We start from the raw sequence: 12141 nt of genomic DNA on the forward strand, positions 1-12141 counted from the left end.
ATAATCATATTGTACATATAAACAATAAAAAATAGCCTTTCGAGTAAAAAAAATTTATTAATTATTATATATTGTGACGTATGAAAAAAAAGAAAACTACTGAGAATTTTTTAATATACATCACGTATAGTGGAAATGTTTCTTCTACTGAAAAATAATTCTTTTAGAATAGGCCTTCTATTTCATCTGTTTCGCTATTCCAATCCATGTCGTAGATACTTGGTCTAGTTGAAAGTCCAGGCATCATCATAATCTACAATACATTATTATAATTTGAGATAACGTAAATGTTATTTAATTGATAATACCTTTTTAATTTAACAATTGAAAATCATTGCACTTACCTCACCCACCATAGGAACAACAAATCTGGCGCCAACCGAAACGAATATATTTGTAATATTGAGAGTGAAACCGGTTGGTGCTCCTTTGATAGATTGGTCTCCAGTTACAGAATTCGCTGTTTTTGCCATACATATTGCGAATTTATTGTATCCTAACTTGTTATAATTTTCAATCTTTTTTTGCACCTGTAATGGATGGGGAGGATAAATAAAATTAATATTCTCATGAATTGAGTGTACACATACGTGCGTACTTGTGTCTGCTATGTAGTTAGAAATGTTTCTAAAATTATGATTGATAACTCTATAGAGTGTATTTTATACGTATAATATAGGAAGATTTGTTTACCGCTTCCGTAAAAACGACTTGGCCAGCGCCGTACATTTCTTTAGCGATTTTATTAATTTTCTCCTCGATGCTGTCCTCGAGATCGTACAACAGCTTGAAATTGCTAGGTTTTTCGGTAGCGGCTATCACTGCATCTGCAAGCGCTAGGGCACCTGGCCCACCGTCGGCCCAATGAGTGCATACTACTGCATCAGATGCACCGTTCTCCAACGCTGCTTGCTTAACGACTTCTAGTTCTCCTGGAGTATCGGTACTGAAAGATTAATATATTTATAATTTGCTCCATAATTTTTGTAGTTATCGTATATATTAAATCAAATGTTACAGTTTTTTGTATCCGTATTTGTTTACAGGATTTACTTATATGAATGTGACTGTCACATCATTAAAAAATACGTGCAAAATTTTAATATTATAATTGATTAAGTTACAAGGATTTTTCTATATGAGACGTATATATGTTCATTTCAAATTTAATTTTAAAAAATATAAAAAAGTTAATTAAATAAAATACTCTTGCATCTGTAGATTATTCAGCGTGTACGCTCTTGTAACTATCAAAGTGTGATTTTTTTTTTTTTTAAATTAGAGGAGAGAAAAACTTACGTATGAGAATTGATGGCAACAACTACGGGCACGCCGTATTTCAAGCAATTGCTAATATGCTTTTGTAAATTTGGTAAGCCTTTTCTAACAAGTTCGATATTCTCTTCGAGATACGCTTTCTTCAGAGGTGCCCCAGTTGTCACCGGTGGTCCACCGCCGTGCATTTTCAATGCTCTGATAGTCGCTACGAGCACGACAGCATTCGGTACGTGTCCTGAGGCGCGACACTTAATGTTATAGAACTTTTCTAGACCGATATCTGATCCGAATCCGGCTTCCGTTACTACAATGCCTTGTGGTCCGACCAATTTTAGAGCAATAGCATCCGCGATAATAGATGAACAACCGTGGGCTATGTTAGCGAATGGTCCAGCATGTACCATTACTGGTGTACCTTCCAATGATTGCATAAGTGTCGGTTCTATAGCATCTTTTAGCAGAATTGCCATTGCTCCCGTCATACCCTGAGGATTAACAGATATTGAAGCAAGTGACAAATTATTTTCATCTCGCGAAATTATAAAGATATAAGCGTTGTGTGGGCGAATTATATACTCATCCAATTATAATCGTATTCTACGTTTAAACATTTGAAATTATCAACTTGCACATCGTTTAATGAAATATATTACCAAAGTAATTGTTGCTCTCTTTTTGTTGATAATGAATACAAAAAATTACGTTGCAATATATACATCTTCAATATTCTTTGTATGTAATAATATATTATATAATTATAATTATATATACTCTAATATATAACTATTATGTATACTAACAAAGTCTTCAGCAGTTAAGGGTTCGCCGCTATTGCTAAATCCGACAACAATGTTACCAAGTCGTCTCTTCATGTCCTCGACATCAGTCGATAATGCTAGGATAGCCATTACTTCAGATCCAACGGAAATACGAAACGAGCTTTCTCGTGTCTTGCCTTTTTCGGTTGGACTCTGACCAATGGTGATTTTTCGCAAATAACGATCGTTGATATCCACCACTGTAGCAAAAAGAAAATGTTATTGCAAATAAAATTCTTTTTTCGCGGAATATATTATTCTTCGACTTTTATGTATGTGTGTGTCGCACCTCGCGTCCATGTGATGTTGGTCGGATCGATGTCTAGTCTTGCAAATCGACTTTGTTCCTCTTCTGTTAACGCGTTTGGATCGGTTTTCGTGATGCCAAGTTTTTGCAATCGTCTCAGCTGGATCTTGGAGAACTGTCTGACGCCCTTAATGCTCGGTACCAGTCGATCGTATAAGGCTTTATCGTTCTGGGTTGTCTCATGAAAGTATCGCGCATCGACTTGCGCCGCAAGAAGATTATTTGCAGCAGTGACGGCATGAATATCTCCAGTCAAGTGTAAATTAAACTCCTCCATAGGAATTACCTATTAGTTCGGTGCCGACATTAGATTAGTTACGAAATAAAGTGACGAAAAATAATTATAAAAAGATATGTAAAAGGGGTCTGACATAATAAAATAATTAATATATATATATGCGCCTTGAATTACTGCGCGTTGGCTCTTATTAGCCCGTCTTAATATAAATGTTTTCATAAATATTGAGATTATCTGGATAAATTCGTCTGTCATACCTGTGAATATCCTCCTCCAGCAGCTCCGCCTTTAACACCGAATGTGGGTCCCTGACTAGGTTGTCTAAGGTTGACGAAAGAATTTGTGCCTCTATGCGCTGTCAGTGCCTGTACTAATCCAAGAGAAGTCGTACTTTTTCCTTCGCCGAACGGTGTCGGCGTGATGCCCGCCACCACGACGTACTTTCCATTTGGTTGATCCTTCAATCGTTGTAACACGCTGAGACCGATCTTGGCCTTTTTGCTGCCATAAGGACTAAGTATGTGTGTGTCGCACCTCGCGTCCATGTGATGTTGGTCGGATCGATGTCTAGTCTTGCAAATCGACTTTGTTCCTCTTCTGTTAACGCGTTTGGATCGGTTTTCGTGATGCCAAGTTTTTGCAATCGTCTCAGCTGGATCTTGGAGAACTGTCTGACGCCCTTAATGCTCGGTACCAGTCGATCGTATAAGGCTTTATCGTTCTGGGTTGTCTCATGAAAGTATCGCGCATCGACTTGCGCCGCAAGAAGATTATTTGCAGCAGTGACGGCATGAATATCTCCAGTCAAGTGTAAATTAAACTCCTCCATAGGAATTACCTATTAGTTCGGTGCCGACATTAGATTAGTTACGAAATAAAGTGACGAAAAATAATTATAAAAAGATATGTAAAAGGGGTCTGACATAATAAAATAATTAATATATATATATGCGCCTTGAATTACTGCGCGTTGGCTCTTATTAGCCCGTCTTAATATAAATGTTTTCATAAATATTGAGATTATCTGGATAAATTCGTCTGTCATACCTGTGAATATCCTCCTCCAGCAGCTCCGCCTTTAACACCGAATGTGGGTCCCTGACTAGGTTGTCTAAGGTTGACGAAAGAATTTGTGCCTCTATGCGCTGTCAGTGCCTGTACTAATCCAAGAGAAGTCGTACTTTTTCCTTCGCCGAACGGTGTCGGCGTGATGCCCGCCACCACGACGTACTTTCCATTTGGTTGATCCTTCAATCGTTGTAACACGCTGAGACCGATCTTGGCCTTTTTGCTGCCATAAGGACTAAATTCGTTCGATAATAGCCCGATTTCCTCGGCTAGTGTAGCGATCGGTTTTGGCTGTTGACTTCTGGAGACGTTAATGTCACTCGGTACAGGTCTCACAGGATTCAGTTTAAGAATTCGTAATTTCCATTGAACATTGAGGAGCTTTTCCGCCGATTTTTGTGCGGATAACACAGTGTTTTTCATCAACATCGCTACTGTCATCGGTCCAACGCCGCCTGGTACCGGTGTGATATACGAAGCTACTTTGGCAGCTTCCTCGTAATCTACGTCGCCCACTAAACGTTGTCCGTTTTTTTTTGTAGGATCTAAAATGTTCACATGTATTTTAGAAATGCTGATCGTGGTTGCCAGTTCTTCGATTATTTTGAATATCTTAATGTTTCTGTTATATACAGAAGATAAATAATACTGCCCAAAGTTAATTAAATATTGTAATGTTTAAATATTGTATGAAAGTATATGAAGACGGACGAAAAGAATGATATTTCAGAACAAACAATTTTTTATTTATATGCTCACAATTCTTTAGACTAACCGAGTAGAAAAATGTCCGGGAAAACTGGTTACAAGTCAGAAACTGTTCAGTTTTTACTATTTTATGATTTACTAGATAGTAGTTGCTCAACGACTGGATAGTAAAAAATTCTATTTAGATAAAATCCATATTTAGATGAGTGGCTACTAATTAGGACACAGATAATTTTATTTTTTAGTAAATGGCGCTATTAAAAAAACATCTTTTTGGTTGAAAAATAATGTTTCCGTCAAATACTATCTGTTTGTGACAACGAAACCAAAAAATTATGAAAAAGAAATTAAATACAGAATAAATTAACATTATATGATTATTGAATAAAACAATAAAATGGTCCCATTTTGAATTTTTTAATTATTATAGACAATAGAAAAAGTTATTTATAATTTTTATCAAAGGATAATAAATTATTAAAAATTATTTTTTATATAACTTTGTTTTTCAATAAAATTTAAAGTTTATAATTTATTGCTTATTAATTTATAAATAGTGCTTATAAATTATATAAGGTAATATAACTACTTGATGATAAGTTATTTCATATGTATTGCGCCTCACATATTTTAGTGGTAAATTTTCTGCACATTCGTGTTATCAGAAACTAACGCGTTATGACGCACATATTCAAACGCGACTAAAGTTGAACTAAAGAACTAAGAAGGTTGATCATGTCACATTATATTGTTTCGTTAAATCTTTCATAATCAGAGATGTATTGCGATAGCAATAGTTTTTGATATAAGAGACTAATAAGAGAAAGGGCAAAGGAGGGCAAGAGATAAGAAACTCCAGGAAGAGAGATAACGTAAGATATTACCACATTCATAATCCGTAAATGCAAGCATGAATATTACTTGCATATTTAAAGAGGCAAATAATATATTTGTGTGTGTGTGTGTTCTGACTTTTATAAAAATATTTATATATTATATAATAAATTATATATAAATTAATATTATTTATATATAACATTTATATATATATAGTTGTTCGAGAAGGCGGGGAACCTGGTTTCCGCAATAAATTACTCGAGGTTTCGTTTACGCGTCTTTAATCAATTAAATAAACCTTTATCACAGTACAATTTTAATCCGTATTTCAATATTCAAGTCCGAGTTAATTGCCGAGGTACTTATTCGTTTCAGAATTGTCGATAAGCGAAGGCTGCGAAGGATCAGTATCGATTTCTTGCGAGCGACTGCGCTGGGTCACGTGCTCTGCGCCTTTTTATCGGCTTCGATTTCTACAAGGTTCCTCCTCGTGCAAACCGCAAATTCACATCCGGAGTGCACGGATGAGAACTTTCTAGAAATTCGGAGACGGATTCCGCGAATCGCTAAGCGGCTTATTTTTCTCGCGCGTCGGTGGGCGCCGCTAATATCGCGCGCCACGCCGCTAATATGCGTGACACGCGCTCCTTACGCAGGATACAGCGCGTGTGCGTAATATTACGTCACGCAAATGGCGTACCGCGGTAACTTGCGAACGCTCGCTTGGCGCAATTCCGAACAACAGTATTTACAAATTTCCAAGGGCCTTCTGTATGGCGTGTGCAGTAATGTAAATTATACTTCGCATTTTTTTAAAATTTTGTTATCACTGCGATATATATTATATTTTTTATTTTTAGACTCTTGCAACACACATTATCCTGATTCACATATAGAACAGTGGACTGTGAACGTGTTAAGATTTTATAGAAAACAAATATTGATTAAAAATTATTTTATAAAGTTATCTTTGAATCTCCGAATTTAATTTTAATGGTGAATTTTTTTATGAATTTGGATTCAATTAATTCGTTTTCCAACGTATTGTAATTAAAGATAAAGTTATGTACCTGATACGGGATTGATGCCACAATCGATAACAACGGCGCCTGGTTTAATCCAATTACCTTTAACTAATTTAGGCTGTCCTATACCTACCACTAAAATATCAGCTTGACGTACCTAAAACAAATTTTTTTTAAAATTTTTGTCTTATTTTTCGTTCCACAAATGTAAGAAATGATTAAATTTGATTACTTACGACATCGGGAAGATTCTTTGTTTTCGAATGGCAGACTGTTACAGTGGCATTATGCCATTTTAATAGTTCGGCAACGGGAGTGCCAACAATTTTGCTCCTTCCTAAAACAACGGCTTGAGCACCGGCAATAGGTACACCGCTCCTAAAGATTGTTTCAGGATTTTTAACTGTATAACGATGAAAACACACACATATGCATACAATTTTTTATACTATATAATTTTAAACGATTTATTGATAAAGCGCACCTTTTAATTAATTCGATACATCCGTTAGGAGTGCATGGCAAAAATCCAGATAGATCACCGATCGCAACTCGACCTTCATTAATAGTGTTTAATCTGCAATTAAATGATTATACATATATTTCTTATGGAGGGATAAAAATTGATTAATATATTTATTAATATATAATTTATTAATTTATTAATATATAATATATTGTAGGTTTTTGTGATATGTGATATTTTAAATATTTTAAATTTGTCTAGCAAAATATATTTGTTTAGATGTCAAACATATTTGTTAATGCCTATCTATTCTTATCAAATCTTAGTGTCAAAGGGCATATATCAGTTTCTCTCTTGTTTATCACCGTTCTTTGCGTCATGAACTCTTCAGTATATCGCGATTTGTAATTATAGATATATGGTATCTATGTAGCCATATTGTGTCAAGAATAACGATAAATTAATAATTATTAAAAATTTAAATTTATAAGAAAATTGGAAATTATAAAATAACTTTCAAGTTATATTTACATATTATTAATAACTTAATTGAAATTATTAATTGAGATATCAAGTTTGATATTATAATATAATTATAAATTTCTATATATATATTCGATATAGTGCTATAAGTTTTAGAGTATTTTTTCAAATAGGCGTATATTAGAGCGCGAATCTATATAAGAATTTATAAGATGTAATCTTTTTTTATTCTTAAGACCAGTAGAATATGCTGTTAAATAGCGATTTATTTCAAACATACCCTATATATACCAGATAAACGTATACTTATTTACCCATCAACATCTTTCGCCGGTAATACAAGATCGGTGATCAAATGAGAATTGATTTTATTAACGCTATCGAGCGGCATTTGTACAATAATTCCGTGGACATTTGGATCATCATTCAGCTTGTTAATTTTGTTGATGAGCTCTATTTCCGTTGTGGTATTAGGAAGCTGACAATGTTGAACGTCGATTCCTATTTCACGAGCCGCGCTAATTTTCATCTTTATGTAGACATTCGAATCTTCCCTTGCGCCTACCTGGACGATAGCAAGGCCGGGTGCAAAATTGCGCAATTTTTCTTTTAAGGCACTCACATCTTTGATTAACTCCTCACGGATTTCTCTATAAAATTTGGTTAAACATTATTAGATGCATCAAGATTGATCCACAAAACTTGTTCAATTTTTAAATAAAAAATGAAATTTTTAAGAAAAAATATTCTTGTGAAACAAATTTTAATTTTTAACAAATTTTTAAGAGGTTTAATATTAAATTTTTGTAAGTTTTTTTCTTGGTGTGTGTATTTTGCTGTTTATTATTTATTCTGTGAATTTTTTTTTGAATTGACCATGATTTGATTGTTTGCGATTATTCAATACAAAAAAAATATATTCATGCATAACTGAACTTCAGTTCTCTAGATATTTGAGTTTCCCGGGCAATTCTGGATAATAACAGGTTTGTTCTGCTTCCAGTCCCTAGAGATTTTTACGTTTGAAACAGAACGAATATATATTTGGGCGGTGGACAGAAAGAAAGCGACAAATCTGAGTGTAGAAAGTACAAACAAAAACAAAGTAATCTCTCTATTTACTATTTTTTAAATAATAAAAACGATAGAAAAAATTGCCACATATATATACATATATATATAAATTGCATTTTACTACTTATTACTTTATATTATTTTTGATATTTTATTATAAAAGTATATTTTCGTATACTTTAAAATGCCATAACCTCATAAAGAAATAATGATACACGATACTATTATATATATGTAATTTTTCAAACATTCTGTGTATATTCTTTAATAATTTATTATAATCAACTTTTAATGATATTATTATGGTTACTATTTTTCATAAACAATATTTATTTTTTTATTCTTTCAATATTTTCTTTGTGGCATGTTTTTAATTCATGATGTCATTGTTTTGCAATAATTGATTGATCTTTTTCTTACAATGAGTGAATTCGACTTAACGAACTGTTTGAAATAAATGAATAGTACCTTGCTAATTGAATTCCGGACAATACAACTCCTCTCTTATCAGTGGCCATGGCTCTGTTCAGAAACCTAAAAAAACTTTAGGTTGTATAATTTTGAAGCTGATTTAATTGAGAAAGAAATTAGATTTGTTAAATTTAGAAAAATTAAATTAGATTGGTTAGCACTACTTGTTTCTAAGCACTATTTTTCTATGCACAAATCGGTGAGTTTCTCCACGAATATAGGCCTACGTTCATTGACTGACTGGTGTTGATTGAATGACTGTCCTTAGTATTCCCGACCGGTTTACAAGTGGTCTTCAATATTATATAGGGTGTTACACAAATACGTATTATTTCAATATTAATTCTTGAATGAATTTAATATTAAAAACTTTTGATAAGAAAAATAATTTTCCATTTGTCTACAATCTAATGTATATATACTTTTATTATTATAAAATATTTAATTACACTATTCTTAAAAAAATAATTTATATACATTAATCAAAATATATAAATTTTTTTATTCGTTTATATTTTTCAGAATTAATTTAAAGAGATATTTTATATTTTATATTTTACTTTATCATTTTAGTTTGTTCAGTCCAAGTAAAATTTTTGTAGAAAGAGCTGCTATAATTTTATTTGAAGTAGATAAACATGCCGTTATATCTTTTCCAGAGACATCTTATGTACATAGTTATGTACATTGTTATCATATAATGTCATGCATGCTATGATTTTTATATATAATGCATATAAAGTTATGTAAAATTATCATTATCAATGAGAGATCAAAATTCTTTATAATATTTTACAGTATTTTATAATATTTTTTATGATTGAGCTTTGTGTTCAATTAGTTTTTATCTCATCGCGATATCGTTTTTTAAAATCACGATTGCTTTGTATATTTTATAAAATTGTTTCTAAATATTTTATAAAATTTTTTGTTATAGTTTTTAAATATAAGATGTTTGTAAATTTAATTATAATAATGGTTTTTACCGTATTCTTTAATATGTTTATGTCTAATGTTCTTTTTACCCACTATTTTTACAAAATATTTTAATGTGACATTTTTAATGCGACTTTAAAGCATTTTTAATTGTTTAAAGAGTTTATCTCTTTAATATAAAAATTATTATATTATTTATAGAGTAATTATAATATTGATTATAAATTGACGATCTTACTTAAGAGCTCTTGATATCATAAGATGATTTGACCCAACGACTCGATATAACTATGTATTAATCTCGGCTAGTTTTCGTCGATCGATGCAACTTTGTAATAAGAAATAATTGAGAAATATCAAATGTGTTTACCAGCAATATCCAGCACGATAAACTCTGACTCGTTTTACAATCAGTCTTATATTTAAACTGTGATTATACAACTTTCACAGATTTTTACATTTAATACATACCATATATACAATATATATATACATTTGTACATATTGCACAAATTCGATATTTTTGATTTTTATACGATAGTATAAATAAAGGGTACAATACTTGTGAATTTCGATGGAAATCATAGAATAAAATACACAAAAATGATTTGAGATTAAACTAAAAAAAAATGCTTCCTTCAAAAATAAAAAAATACGGTTACTAAAAATAATAAATAAGTTGATAATTGCATAAAAGGAGCATAAGCAAGAAATAAAAGAAAAAAAGATTTTATTAGTATTTAAACATTAATTCAGATGAAATTAATTATTTTTTGTTACATGGGAGTTTGTACAATCAAGCTGTCTGTATTAAGTGATAACCGTTTGATTAATCACGCACAGTATATGAAATGTATATTTAAATGCAGCACTTGTTATCTCGTACGTCACAGACGATGCTTACTTGTCTTAATTTGAATCCATTCGTTAGAAACATGATGACTTGATAACATTCTTGAGAATGCGTCTTCAATTATCTTCAACGATGTTATCTAATTTTTTTATAGATTCATGAAAATATGTTTAATAAAATGAAGTAATAAAGACAAATCTTTGTGTGCAGCATACAAATAAAATAAACATAAAGATTTATTATAACAATGAAAGATGAAAAATAAAAATAATTAATTATTTCTTTTTTTTTTAAATTAGAATCGCATTTTATGCGAAGAATGATATACATATATACACAGTTAAGACATGATGAAAGAAATCAAATTTAATCAGATGGATAGTGATTCGATTCAGCAGTTATACAAAGAGAATTTATTCGGAATTTAGTCAGTTTATATCAGCAGTTGGTAATAGTTGGCTGGTCAAATATCATCGTCTTCGTCTTTTTGGGTCGGTGATTGGCGGATCTGTAATATCATTAGCTTGCGGTTTCGAACGGCCACTGTGTAGTCTCGCCACTAGAGATCAAAACAATGGCTGAAGATTAGTAAGATTAACCAAGATCCCCTTTTCTCGTCTAGATTGCCTCTTCGCTGAAAGACCACGAGTCCGAGAAAGATTCGCGAGATTCTGCCTTGAACTGTTACGTGCTTGGAGGCAAATTTTGGATCTTGCAAGATAATTTTATTCTGGTAAGGTGATTTCTTTCTCTTTTCTATCTCATTTCTCTTCCCTATTAATAAACTTAATTGCGCATTAATTGCGCGACATTTACGCGATAACATTTCTCATTTTATGTAAATTTCTATATAAAAATTGGATTTATCTTCATTATTTCGAAACAGTTGATTGACATATCGTATGTACTTTATGAACAGATACGAGGATCATTTATTTTAAATCTTGCTATAATTTAGATCTTATATTTGTATGTTACAGATCAACTTGTTAGTCTACGTAGTCAACTCCGCTGTTAAGCATCGATCGGTGAGTAATACATTTTTATATTATAATATAAACGCCAAGTACATATAAGTAATAGATTTTAATACGTAGCATATCTTAAATTTTCGTTCTTTTTTTTTTCAATTTCTATTGCATACAAGTATAGATATTTTTTTATGTATTTGACATGTGCTTTTACTTTTTTAAAGATGTTTTTTATATATTATATGTACTTTGTGTATTATTTATTTTGTATGTAAAAATTGAAAGTTTAACTCTTAACTTAATTTTAGATTCAATTTATCAGATATAATTTTGCTAAAACTTTTATATTATACTACGGCAAATGCAAATTTACTTAATGTTAATAAGATAGGATTTAAACTTTTACATGTATATCTCATATATCAAACTGATATCTCTTGATTTTATATTATAGATATTATACATAGTCAGATTAGTATTTTTTAATACTAATAGCTAAACTATAATTTTTTGTAAAATCTGTATACAGTTTAATATATTTCATAGTTTTGTTCAGCTCTTTTTTTTTTAAGTTATCCATTATTGTATTAATTAAGAAAACAGTAAAA

General features: G+C 31.3%; 1 protein-coding gene across 4 annotated transcripts; it reads right to left on the reverse strand.

Moving 5' to 3' along the window:
• Positions 1-37: 37 nt before the first annotated feature.
• Positions 38-9982, reverse strand: LOC115234303 (C-1-tetrahydrofolate synthase, cytoplasmic). Of its 4 annotated transcripts, none has more exons than XM_029805279.1 (14): positions 9948-9982; positions 8771-8836; positions 7543-7878; positions 6764-6856; positions 6516-6657; positions 6325-6436; positions 3943-4254; positions 2899-3152; positions 2386-2689; positions 2079-2296; positions 1300-1763; positions 694-946; positions 345-530; positions 38-253 (listed from the first exon to the last, which is right to left on the reverse strand). In XM_029805279.1, the coding sequence occupies exons 1-14, from the start codon at positions 9965-9967 to the stop codon at positions 164-166; spliced, it is 2850 nt and encodes a 949-aa protein (XP_029661139.1). In that variant the 5' UTR covers positions 9968-9982; the 3' UTR covers positions 38-163. The 4 variants fall into 4 exon arrangements, with proteins under 4 accessions (XP_029661139.1, XP_029661138.1, XP_029661141.1 ...); XM_029805278.1 differs by having other exon boundaries at positions 2899-3129; positions 3920-4254; XM_029805281.1 differs by lacking the exon at positions 9948-9982 and adding an exon at positions 8938-9048 and having other exon boundaries at positions 2899-3129; positions 3920-4254.
• Positions 9983-12141: the final 2159 nt, after the last annotated feature.

The sequence above is a fragment of the Formica exsecta genome, unplaced genomic scaffold, assembly GCF_003651465.1.
Source record: "Formica exsecta isolate Colony F162 unplaced genomic scaffold, ASM365146v1 scaffold2, whole genome shotgun sequence".
NCBI classification, from domain to species: domain Eukaryota; kingdom Metazoa; phylum Arthropoda; class Insecta; order Hymenoptera; family Formicidae; genus Formica; species Formica exsecta.